Here is a 13,232-nt window from a genome sequence, read left to right on the forward strand (position 1 = left end):
TGTCACTGAAGCAACAGCAGGTGATTGTTCTCTCATCTGAAGCCCTTGTGCAGGAGCAGTCATGTACAGTTCAGATCTGTCCACCTTTCTCTCTCTCCCCGAGCCCACAAGATGTGGATCAGAGAGCTCAGCCAGCACTCGGCTGGGTGAGACACCTGAGAGCCCAGAGCACTGTCCTTGTAGGAGAGAGAGCTCTCTCAGAGCCCACTGGAAGCTCTGCTGATGGTGATGGCAGAGAGCTACAGGAGGGTCGACTCGGAGCTGAGTCTGACAGCTGGAGCACCTTTCATACTGCCTTCTGCCTAGATGACTGTGTGGGAGTCTGGAGCCACTGCAGTCAGCAGAAAGAGCCTCCAGGACATGTTCAGTCTTTTAAACATTATTGTCCTTCATCAACAGCAACAGTATTCATCTCCTACACACAGAGACTGTCGCTATTACACAGATTGTATCCATGGTGTTTATTATCCTGTAATTATTAAATCAATCCTTTTCCCTTTCAGAAATCCCAGATCTCTGGCAGACTGCAGGTATGTATCTTCTGACCAAACAGCAAATCGTCCCAGTGGAATCAGTCTGGGCAGCACAGCCGTGGGTCAGTTAGGAGTGCTGCTTCACTGGTCCTGGGTCCTGGGTTCAATTCCAGACACAGACGCCCAGCGTGTGGAGTCTGCATGGCCTCCATTGTATCCTCAGTTCATGAGTGTGTGTGAGCGCCCTGTGATGGGCTGGAGTCCTATAGTGTGTGTATAGACTGTGTGTGAGTGCCCTGCGATGGGCTGGAGTCCTATAGAGTGTGTATAGACTGTGTGTGAGCGCCCTGCGATGGGCTGGAGTCCTATAGAGTGTGTACAGGCTGTGTGTGAGTGCCCTGCGATGGGCTGGAGTCCTATAGAGTGTGTATAGACTGTGTGTGAGTGCCCTGTGATGGGCTGGAGTCCTATAGAGTGTGTATAGACTGTGTGTGAGTGCCCTGTGATGGGCTGGAGTCCTATAGAGTGTGTATAGACTGTGTGTGAGCGCCCTGTGATGGGCTGGAGTCCTATAGAGTGTGTATAGATTGTGTGTGAGCGCCCTGTGATGGGCTGGAGTCCTATAGAGTGTGTATAGACTGTGTGTGAGCGCCCTGTGATGGGCTGGAGTCCTATAGAGTGTGTATAGATTGTGTGTGAGCGCCCTGTGATGGGCTGGAGTCCTATAGAGTGTGTATAGACTGTGTGTGAGTGCCCTGCGATGGGCTGGAGTCCTATAGTGTGTGTATAGACTGTGTGTGAGCGCCCTGCGATGGGCTGGAGTCCTATAGAGTGTGTACAGGCTGTGTGTGAGCGCCCTGTGATGGGCTGGAGTCCTATAGAGTGTGTATAGATTGTGTGTGAGTGCCCTGTGATGGGCTGGAGTCCTATAGAGTGTGTACAGGCTGTTGTCCTGCTTGCGTCCTCTCAGTGCTATGATGTGATTGAAATCATCCAACCCGCTGCCTGTGTGAGCCTGTATCTTACTGACTGTGTCTGATTTCCACAGCAACAGACACGGTCCAGACAACAGAATTCAGTGCTCCCTCTTCAGACACTCCCTCTGCTGAAGTTGAGTTTCACCTGGTTGTTTTCTAGATTGTGTTTAATATCCCTAAAATGTTCACCACTGACTTTTCTACCAGAAGCACATGAGAACTGATTTACGTCAATTTCTAAATAAGCATGCCATTCCCACAGTGAACTGGGGATGTGGCAGCAGAGCTCTCTGTCAGATCCTCTTCACTACAGAGTCAATACCAACAGTGGGAGTCAGTTTAGAAGCCTGGTGTAGATGGAGCCTCTTAACAATTATATACACTTATATAGCAATTATGGAACTCTACTTAGCAATTATAGACACTTGGCAGAGCAGCCTATGAAGGGGCTGGTATTACAGCAGAACTTCTAGCAGAGGCTACCAAAGCACCTCTTCTTGGTGTTTAAAGGACTTGGTCAGTCATAGTGGTGTATGGAATTTATCTGAATGCTCTCTTCTTTGTTGTAGCAATCACATATTTTGTAGTAAAGCCTTCTGCACCAGCTTGAGTCTGTATCTTTTTTTAGTCTGAGTTTTTTCAACAGCACCAGAGATTGAAAACTCTTGTTACGTCGACTTCTGAATGAACGTGCTCTTCCCACAGTGAACTGGGGATGTGGCAGCAGAGCTCTCTGTCAGATCCTCTTCATTACAGAGCCAGTAACATCAGTGGGAGTCAGTTTAGAAGCCTGGTGTAGATGGAGCTTCTGTTGTTTCTCAGTGTCCAGTTTTTGAACTGTTATGTTTGAGACACAGAGAAACTGCCATGAGTGTGGAACATGTAGAATAAGTTGATGCTGAGTTTGGCAGTGTGGCTGAGTCTTATCAAACTGGTTCCTTTGTGTCTTTAATCTACTGTAGGAATAAAACCCAGTGTGGTCTTCACAAGGGTGTAGTTCTTCTTAGCAATTTTATACACTGTGGCAGAGCAGCCTATGAAGGGGCTGGTGTTACAGCAGAACTTCTAGCAGAGGCTGCCAAAGCACCTCTTCTTGGTGTAAAGAGACACACAGGGTGCTGAACTTTTAATTATGTATAATCTGCGTGGAAGTTGTTAGGGCACTTTGTTAATTTGGGGTTTTGATTGGTATTTAAAGGGCTTGGTCAGTCATAGTGGTGTATGGAACTTACCTGAATGCTCATTTCTTTGTTCTAGCAACTACACATTCTTTAGTAAAGCCTTCTGCACTAGCTTGAACTGTCAACGTGGAGTTTTTCCTGAGTGTGCAGATTTAAAGGACTATGTTAAGTTTATTTGTCAGTCCCGCCATATAGAAGTACACAGAGGAGCGAGATATCGTTCTCTAGGTCTACGGTGCAAATACAGACAAGACACTGACAAGACAATGCTATCGACGATGTAGACATACACTGTAGACATTCCTGACAGGGTACAGGGTGCAAGGTAAATAAAGTGCGATGTGCATAGTGCAATTTACCTTACAGGACTGTGCAAAGATTTGTGCAAAGAATACATCAGACAGTTTGCCTGAAGTTAGGCAAAAATGAACTAAGTTTCCAGATTTGGAGGAAGTGCAGTAGGTACCAGGGTGTTGAGGGGCCTGACAGCTGTTACAGAGTCTGGTGGAGCTGGCCCGTATACTAGGATACCCTTTACCAGATGGTAGGAGGACAAAGAGGTTGCAGGAGGGGTGGGAAGGATCATCCACAATACTGGAGGCTTTGTGTGTGCAGCGTGTGTGGTAGATGTCCTGAATGGACAGGAGGGAGGCTCCAGTGATGTTTCCTGCTGTATTGACAATTCGTTGCAGGGACTTGCGGTCTGAGACCTTACAATTCCAAAACCCAACAATGATACAGCTGGTCAAGATGCTCTCGATGGTACTGTGCCTCTATAGAATGTGGACAGTACGGGGGAGGGGGAAGGTTTGCCCTTCTCAGTCGCTGCAGGAAGTGGAGAAGTTGTTGTGCTTTTTTAGCTAGGGAGGTAGTGTTCATGGTCCAAGTGAGGTCATCTGTGATATGCCCACCAAGAAACAGTACTTCTGGCTGTCTCCACAGAGGAGCCGTTCATGTGCAGTGAGGAGTGATCAGTGCGGGCCCTCCTGAAGTCAGTTATCATCTCTTTTGTCTTATCAACATTCAGAGACAGATTGTTGTTTAGGCACCAGTCCACTAGTTGCTCCACCTCCTCTCTGTATGGTGCCTCATCGTGGTTACTAATGAGGCCCACCACTGTCATGTCATCAGCAAATTTGATGATGTCATTTGCACTGTGCTTAGCAGTGCAGTCAGGTCAGTGCAGTGCAGTGAGGTCTCTCTGTCAGAAAGTCCAGAATCTTTCACAGATGTCTGTCTCACGGTGTAAGAATTTTCCTACTGTCTTATTCCACAGGCAGCAGGAGAGTCCGACTCGTCGATGGACACAACAACTGCTCTGGGAGAGTGGAGGTCTACCACCACGGGCTTTGGGGGACAGTGTGTGATGATGACTGGGACCAGTCTGATGCTCAGGTTGTCTGCAGAGAGGTGGGCTGTGGGGAGGCTGGAGCTCCTGTAGCTCTAGGAAGTGCCAGATTTGGAGCAGGAAGTGGCCCCATTCTTCTGGATGATGTCCGCTGTAGAGGGAATGAGCCCACACTGCTGAGCTGTACATCAAGGGGTCTGGCAAACCATGACTGTCGTCATATTGAAGATGCAGGAGTTGACTGTTTAGGTGGAGTGTTTTCAGCCTTCTCTTCCAAGTGTGTGTTGACATTGTTTCCATACTGGAAATGTATTAAATAGTTCATTTCCATGTTAAGAAATGCGATAACTCATTTATTTCCATTCAATTTATTCCCATTCATACTCTATTTAGCTGGACATAAGTACAAGTCTATCCACAGCGAAGGCCTCAATATGAGTCTGATTCACTCACAGTCTCCATCAGCCCTCAGGCTTGTGTCTCAGTGTGACATGAAGTCACTGAATCTGGTGTAGAAAGAAATTAATGTCAAGACTGAGCAGCAGCTTGCCCATCAGTTGTGAGTTGTCTGCTGGTGTCAGAATGTAGTTCATGGTTCACACATCATAGTTCATAGATCCTACTAGAGGACACCTGTGGCTCTGTGCTGCTCATTATTTCTAAAGAAACTCCAGACGTGTCTTCAGCCCTCTGGAGAATTTCAAACACACCGTGGTCTACAACAGGGCTTCTGATCCTGTGACCCGTTGGTGATCTCTCTCATGTGTGAGAAGATTCTCTCTTTCCTTCTGTACAGACAGCAGTAGAGCCTGACTGGTCAGTATTGGTGATCAGATCAGCTTCATGTACCTGAAAACACACAATTCACCAATCAGGGAGCCAACAGATTAGTCTTGTATTGGCGTTTCCTGAGATCTCCTGTGTTCAGCTCCAGAGTCATCTGTCAGACTGTTTCTTGTTGAGACACAGCAGACCAGCAGTTTGCCTGAACTGGCCTGTCCACTGGGATTCACAGTGTTATTGTATTTCAGGTGCAGCTGAGTTCTGGGGAACTACAGGTAAGATTTTCTCTCCCTTCTCTATATGAAAAGACATTTTCTATATCTGCTTGTCATGACATTTTTCTACCTTGTTTCAAGTCAGTTTGAGAATCAGCAATATTCATGTTAGAAAGTAAAGGATGTCGATTCTCAAAGCACAGCAGCTTGAGCAGTTTCAGACTGGAGCAGCTGTAGTCTGTCACAGAAGCAACAGGAGGTGCTTGTTCTCTCATCTGAAGCCCTTGTGCAGGAGCAGTCATGTACGGTTCAGATCTGTCCACCTTTCTCTCCCCGAGCCCACAAGATGTGGATCAGAGAGCTCAGCCAGCACTCGGCTGGGTGAGACACCTGAGAGCCCAGAGCACTGTCCTTGTAGGAGAGAGAGCTCTCTCAGAGCCCACTGGAAGCTCTGCTGATGGTGATGGCAGAGAGCTACAGGAGGGTCGACTCGGAGCTGAGTCTGACAGCAGGAGCACCTTTCATACTGCCTTCTGCCTAGATGACTGTGTGGGAGTCTGGAGCCACTGCAGTCAGCAGAAAGAGCCTCCAGGACATGTTCAGTCTTTTAAACATTATTGTCCTTCATCAACAGCAACAGTATTCATCTCCTACACACAGAGACTGTCTCTATTACAAATATTGTATCCATGGTGTTTATTATCCTGTAATTATTAAATCAATCGTTTTCTCTTTCAGAAATCCCAGATCTCTGGCAGACTGCAGGTACGTATCTTCTGATCAAACAGCAAATCATCCCAGTGGAATCAGTCTGGGCAGCACAGCCATGGGTCATTTAGGAGTTCTGCTTCACTGGTCTTGGGTCCTGGGTTCAATTCCAGACACAGACACCCAGCGTGTGGAGTCTGTATGACCTCCATTGTTTCCTCAGTTCATGAGTGTGTATAGACTATGTGTGAGCGCCCTGTGTTGGGCTGGAGTCCTATAGTGTGTATAGATTGTGTGTGAGCGCCCTGCGATGGGCTGGAGTCCTATAGAGTGTGTATAGACTGTGTGTGAGCGCCCTGCGATGGGCTGGAGTCCTATAGAGTGTGTATAGATTGTGTGTGAGCGCCCTGCGATGGGCTGGAGTCCTATAGAGTGTGTATAGACTGTGTGTGAGCGCCCTGCGATGGGCTGGAGTCCTATAGAGTGTGTATAGATTGTGTGTGAGCGCCCTGCGATGGGCTGGAGTCCTATAGAGTGTGTATAGACTGTGTGTGAGTGCCCTACGATGGGCTGGAGTCCTATAGAGTGTGTATAGACTGTGTGTGAGCGCCCTGCGATGTGCTGGAGTCCTATAGAGTGTGTATAGACTGTGTGAGCGCCCTGCGATGGGCTGGAGTCCTATAGAGTGTGTATAGATTGTGTGTGAGTGCCCTGTGATGGGCCTGAGTCCTATAGAGTGTGTATAGACTGTGTGTGAGTGCCCTGCGATGTGCTGGAGTCCTATAGAGTGTGTATAGACTGTGTGTGAGTGTCCTGTGATGGGCTGGAGTCCTATAGAGTGTGTACAGGCTGTTGTCCTGCTTGCGTCCTCTCAGTGCTGGATAACTGATGATTGTCAGTGTTGTGACCTTGAGGGCCCCAGTGTTTGTCCTTCATGCTGCTTGTGTCCCTGTGTTTGTGTGGCTCTGCCTCAGTGTCAGTGCAATGTGTGGGACCTGAAATGTGCCGTCATGTCTGCTTCTGACTCACCGCTGTGCAGATCACAGGTGCATCTTGATGGCTCAGAAATGAGCGACTCCTCAGCAGCCTTAAGTAGCTGAAGTGTTGTGACATGACTATGATACGATTGAAATCATACAACCCACTGCCTGTGTGAGTCTGTATTTTACTGATTGTGACTGATTTCCACAGCAACAGACACGGTCCAAACAACAGAATTCACTGCTCCCTCTTCAGACACTCCCTCTGCTGAAGGTGAGTTTCACACCTGGTTCTTTTCTAGATTGTGTTTAATATCCCTAAAATGTTCACCACTGACTTTTCTACCAGAAGCACATGAGAACTCATTTACGTCCACTTCTGAATAAGCGTGCCATTCCCACAGTGAACTGGGGATGTGGCAGCAGAGCTCTCTGTCAGATCCTCTTCACTACAGAGTCAATACCAAGAGTGGGAGTCAGTTTAGAAGCCTGGTGTAGATGGAGCCTCTTAACAATTATATACACTTATATAGCAATTATGGAACTCTACTTAGCAATTATAGACACTTGGCAGAGCAGCCTATGAAGGGGCTGGTATTACAGTGGAACTTCTAGCAGAGGCTGCCAAAGCACCTTTTCTTGGTGTAAAGAGACACACAGGGTGCTGAACTTTTAATTATGTATAATCTGCGTGGAAGTTGTTAGGGCACTTTGTTAATTTGGGGTTTTGATTGGTATTTAAAGGACTTGGTCAGTCATAGTGGTGTATGGAATATATCTGAATGCTCATTTCTTTGTTCTAGCAACTACACATTCTTTAGTAAAGCCTTCTGCACTAGCTTGAACTGTCAACGTGGAGTTTTTCCTGAGTGTGCAGATTTAAAGGACTATGTTAAGTTTATTTGTCAGTCCCGCCATATAGAAGTACACAGAGGAGCGAGATATCGTTCTCTAGGTCTACGGTGCAAATACAGACAAGACACTGACAAGACAATGCTATCGACGATGTACACATACACTGTAGACATTCCTGACAGGGTACAGGGTGCAAGGTAAATAAAGTGCGATGTGCATAGTGCAATTTACCTTACAGGACTGTGCAAAGATTTGTGCAAAGAATACATCAGACAGTTTGCCTGAAGTTAGGCAAAAATGAACTAAGTTTCCAGATTTGGAGGAAGTGCAGTAGGTACCAGGGTGTTGAGGGGCCTGACAGCTGTTACAGAGTCTGGTGGAGCTGGCCCGTATACTAGGATACCCTTTACCAGATGGTAGGAGGACAAAGAGGTTGCAGGAGGGGTGGGAAGGATCATCCACAATACTGGAGGCTTTGTGTGTGCAGCGTGTGTGGTAGATGTCCTGAATGGACAGGAGGGAGGCTCCAGTGATGTTTCCTGCTGTATTGACAATTCGTTGCAGGGACTTGCGGTCTGAGACCTTACAATTCCAAAACCCAACAATGATACAGCTGGTCAAGATGCTCTCGATGGTACTGTGCCTCTATAGAATGTGGACAGTACGGGGGAGGGGGAAGGTTTGTTAGGGCACTTTGTTAATTTGGGGTTTTGATTGGTATTTAAAGGACTTGGTCAGTCATAGTGGTGTATGGAATATATCTGAATGCTCATTTCTTTGTTCTAGCAACTACACATTCTTTAGTAAAGCCTTCTGCACTAGCTTGAACTGTCAACGTGGAGTTTTTCCTGAGTGTGCAGATTTAAAGGACTATGTTAAGTTTATTTGTCAGTCCCGCCATATAGAAGTACACAGAGGAGCGAGATATCGTTCTCTAGGTCTACGGTGCAAATACAGACAAGACACTGACAAGACAATGCTATCGACGATGTACACATACACTGTAGACATTCCTGACAGGGTACAGGGTGCAAGGTAAATAAAGTGCGATGTGCATAGTGCAATTTACCTTACAGGACTGTGCAAAGATTTGTGCAAAGAATACATCAGACAGTTTGCCTGAAGTTAGGCAAAAATGAACTAAGTTTCCAGATTTGGAGGAAGTGCAGTAGGTACCAGGGTGTTGAGGGGCCTGACAGCTGTTACAGAGTCTGGTGGAGCTGGCCCGTATACTAGGATACCCTTTACCAGATGGTAGGAGGACAAAGAGGTTGCAGGAGGGGTGGGAAGGATCATCCACAATACTGGAGGCTTTGTGTGTGCAGCGTGTGTGGTAGATGTCCTGAATGGACAGGAGGGAGGCTCCAGTGATGTTTCCTGCTGTATTGACAATTCGTTGCAGGGACTTGCGGTCTGAGACCTTACAATTCCAAAACCCAACAATGATACAGCTGGTCAAGATGCTCTCGATGGTACTGTGCCTCTATAGAATGTGGACAGTACGGGGGAGGGGGAAGGTTTGCCCTTCTCAGTCGCTGCAGGAAGTGGAGAAGTTGTTGTGCTTTTTTAGCTAGGGAGGTAGTGTTCATGGTCCAAGTGAGGTCATCTGTGATATGCCCACCAAGAAACAGTACTTCTGGCTGTCTCCACAGAGGAGCCGTTCATGTGCAGTAGAGAGTGATCAGCGCGGGCCCTCCTGAAGTCAATAATCATCTCTTTTGTCTTATCGACATTCAGAGACAGATTGTTGTTCAGGCACCAGTCCACTAGTTGCTCCACCTCCTCTCTGTATGGTGCCTCATCGTTGTTCCTAATGAGGCCCACCACTGTCATGTCATCAGCAAACTTGATGATGTCATTTGCAATGTGCTTAGCAGTGCAGTCATGAGTCATCAGCGTGAACAGGAGTGGGCTGAGTACACAGCCCTGGGGGGTTCCCGTGTTGACTATCGTGGTACTAGAGATGTTGTTTCCAATCTGGACTGTCTGAGGTCTCTCTGTCAGAATGTCCAGAATCTTTCACAGATGTCTGTCTCACGGTGTAAGAATTTTCCTCCTGTCTTATTCCACAGGCAGCAGGAGAGTCCGACTCGTCGATGGACACAACTGCTCTGGGAGAGTGGAGGTCTACCACCGCGGTCAGTGGGGGACAGTGTGTGATGATGACTGGGACCAGTCTGATGCTCAGGTTGTCTGCAGGGAGGTGGGCTGTGGGGAGGCTGGAGCTCCTGTAGCTCTAGGAAGTGCCAGGTTTGGAGCAGGAAGTGGCCCCATTCTTCTGGATGATGTCTACTGTAGAGGGAATGAGTCCACACTGCTGAGCTGTACATCAAGGGGTCTGGGAAATCACAACTGTGGTCATTCTGAAGACGCAGGAGTCGACTGTTCAGGTGGAGTGTTTCTAGATTCACGCTCACGTGTGTTTGTTTACAGGGTAATCAAAAACATCAAGTACAACTTTTGATAAAAGGTTATATATGAAGTTATATTAACTTTTCAAAATTGTTTATCTGATAAAACTGAATTTTATCAGCTCAAAGAAATGCAATTTCTTACTTTTCGTTAAATTTGAGTGCCTGGCAAATATGTGGCTCAGTAGGATCCTAGAACCAACGCACCGCACATCTTCTCAGCGACAGGAGCGTGCCTTTCAGTTCACGAACATCCCACACCTGAACATTGTCAGATCCTACTGGTGTCTGATCTGTCGGGCTGGTGCAGGACGTTTCTTCTCTCTTGACACGTCCTCTGGTGTTAGCAGCCCCTGTGTCAGTGCACGTGCGTGTGACCAGTCCCTGCTGCGCCTGGGCTCCTGTGTGTGAGGAAGTGCCTCTTGCAGAGAGATACAGCAGCCAAGCTCTTGCGCAGAGCGAGGGAGCGCTTGTCTCTGACGAAAGGCTTCTGCAGAGACTTGTGGGAACTAGAATAAGGCGCGTCAATAGCTGCAGTGACCTAGGGGCTGCTGTGTCTCTTTCGGCGTTCTTCTGAGTCTCCTCCAGGAACAGGATCCACCTTCTGAGGGGGCAGCTGTTTTCTGCTTCAGCAATCCTGTCCCTGACCATCTTTACTCAGGTTTTCCATTTTAGGAGTTCTTTCCAAATCCTGAATATTCATGAAGATCATTCAGGCCCATATCCCTGTATCAGAGTACCTGCTTAGAGGTACAGGCTGCATCGACTCACTGAGGCACGCACTCAGCAGCTGGGTCTGTAACTGATTAAAAGCAGCACAACACACACAGTGATCGCAGTCACAAGCCCTGCAGAGCGGAGCAGAGCCCCGGCTGGTGTCACTCGGACTGCAGGCTGCACCCTCCTGCAAGTCACTCCCTGTCACCCCTCTCCCTTCCCCTCCCGTCTGCATGCAGCTGAGTCACCTCCTGTTCCAGCTCAGCACTGCAGTCCCAGTGGCGCCACTGGACTGGACCTGGTGCCTCATGGGCACGTGGGAAGAAGACACCACTGGTGTCGCAGTGGACAGTGGGAGTACAGGGGTGCCTGGGAGTGACGTCAACCTAGAGAAATACAGATGCTGTCTGCTTGGATCAGTACTCCTGAGCAAGGGCATTGTGTCTATTTAACCAACCCTTGAACTTTTCAATATGTTGTTGTTGCTGAAGGCGACATGTTGGCACAGTGGCCAACATTGCTGTCTCGCAGTGCTGGGGCCCTGGGTTCAATTCCAGACCTGGAGTGCTGTTTGTGTGGAGTTTGTATGTTCTCCCTGTGATCGCATGAGTTTCCTGCAGTTGCTTCCGATTCCTCCTACCGTCCAAAGACATGCTGGGAGGTTAATTATCTTCTGGGAAAACTGGCCCTGTTGTGAGTGTGTGTCTGTGTCTGGTGTGAGTGTCTCTGTCTCTACCCTCCGATGGGCTACTGTCTTGTCCACAATATACTCTGCTTTGTACCTGTTGCTTGCTGGGATAGGCTCTGGCTCCCCATTGACCCTGAACTGGAAGAAGGAGTTAGAAAATGGATATTGTCTTTAAATGCCTCATGCTCATTTACCAATTAATGATGTTACTCTCCTGGTTCTAAGAATTTTCCTCCTGTCTTCATCCACAGGCATCAGGGGAGTCCGACTGGTCAATGGAACCAATAGCTGCTCTGGGAGAGTGGAGGTGTACCACCGCGGTCAGTGGGGGACAGTGTGTGATGATGACTGGGACCAGTCTGATGCTCAGGTTGTCTGCAGAGAGGTGGGCTGTGGGGAGGCTGGAGCTCCTGTAGCTCTAGGAAGTGCCAGGTTTGGAGAAGGAAGTGGCCCCATTCTTCTGGATGATGTCCGCTGTAGAGGGAATGAGCCCACACTGCTGAGCTGTACATCAAGGGGTCTGGGAAATCACAACTGTGGTCATTCTGAAGACACAGGAGTCGACTGTACAGGTAGAATCTCTCCAGATTTATGTTGTGTGTATTTCTGTTTTTCACATTTAGGAAATGTACAACAAATTCTGTATTAATATATAGATAAAAATAGCTCTAATTATACTCTATTGATCAGGACATAACTGCAAGTCTATCCACAGCAAAGGCCTCGGTATGAGTCTGATTCACTCACAGTCTCCATCAGCCCTCAGGCTTGTGTCCCAGTGTGACATGAAGTCACTGAATCTGGTGCAGAAAGAAATTCATGTCAAGACTGAGCAGCAGCTTGCCCATCAGTTGTGAGTTGTCTGCTGGTGTCAGAATGTAGTTCATGGTTCACAGATCATAGTTCATAGATCCTACTACAGGACACCTGTGGCCCTGTGCTGCTCATTATTTCTAAAGAAACTCCAGACGTGTCTTCAGCCCTCTGGAGAATTTCAAACACACCGTGGTCTACAACAGGGCTGCTGATCCTGTGACTCGTCGGTGATCTCTTTCATGGTGTGAGAAGATTCTCTCTGTCCTTCTGTACAGACGCAGCAGAGCCAGACTGGTCAGTATCAGTGATCAGATCAGCTTCATGTACCTGAAAACACACAATTCAGCAGGACAACGAGCGAACAGATTAGTCTTGTATTGGCGTTTCCTGAGATCTCCTGTGTTCAGCTCTAGAGTCATCTGTCAGACTGTTTCTTGTTGAGACACAGCAGACAAGCAGTTTCTTGAATAAGTTTTCAGTGTCGCTCAGTGTCCAGTGTTGACACAGGGGAGGCTTGGAAAGACCAGCTGGAGAAACAGGAGTGTGTGCTGAAGCTGCAGAACAAAGAGAATCTAATTCAACTGGAAGTACTCCACATCAACTTCCCTTGTCTTGTCAATCTCCTACAGCGCACTCTGGTCTCTATATGTTTGTCCTTGTCTGTCATGGTGTAAGAACATCCTTGCTATCATTATCCACAGGAAGAAGAGTCCGATTGGTCAATGGACACAACAACTGCTCTGGGAGAGTGGAGGTCTACCACCGCGGTCAGTGGGGGACAGTGTGTGATGATGACTGGGACCAGTCTGATGCTCAGGTTGTCTGCAGGGAGGTGGGCTGTGGGGAGGCTGGAACTCCTGTAGCTCTAGGAAGTGCCGTGTTTAGAGAAGGAAGAGGCCCCATTCTTCTGGATAATGTCCGCTGTAGAGGGAATGAGTCCACACTGCTGAGCTGTACAACAAGGGGTCTGGGAAAAAACAACTGTGCTCATTCTGAAGACGCAGGAGTCGACTGTTCAGGTAGAATCATGTCAAAATTGCTTAATATATGGAACCATCTGATGTTCAGCTCCAGAGTCAT

At 47.8% G+C, this 13,232-nt stretch overlaps 1 protein-coding gene across 1 annotated transcript in view; it reads left to right on the forward strand.

Annotated features, from left to right (window-relative positions):
* Nucleotides 1-228: 228 nt before the first annotated feature.
* The window catches only part of LOC148833240 (scavenger receptor cysteine-rich domain-containing protein DMBT1-like), a 69,994-nt gene continuing 56,990 nt past the window's right edge, over nt 229-13,232 (forward strand). Inside the window, exons 1-9 of the mRNA XM_088917911.1 lie at nt 229-265; nt 504-530; nt 3,908-4,228; nt 5,011-5,037; nt 5,716-5,742; nt 6,877-6,939; nt 9,593-9,910; nt 11,588-11,908; nt 12,854-13,171. Coding sequence (XP_088774037.1) covers nt 229-265; nt 504-530; nt 3,908-4,228; nt 5,011-5,037; nt 5,716-5,742; nt 6,877-6,939; nt 9,593-9,910; nt 11,588-11,908; nt 12,854-13,171 — 1,459 coding nt within the window. The remainder of the gene's footprint in view (nt 266-503; nt 531-3,907; nt 4,229-5,010; nt 5,038-5,715; nt 5,743-6,876; nt 6,940-9,592; nt 9,911-11,587; nt 11,909-12,853; nt 13,172-13,232) is intronic.

The sequence above is a fragment of the Atractosteus spatula genome, chromosome 5 (genome assembly GCF_055471065.1).
Source record: "Atractosteus spatula isolate fAtrSpa1 chromosome 5, fAtrSpa1.hap1, whole genome shotgun sequence".
NCBI classification, from domain to species: Eukaryota; Metazoa; Chordata; class Actinopteri; order Semionotiformes; family Lepisosteidae; genus Atractosteus; species Atractosteus spatula.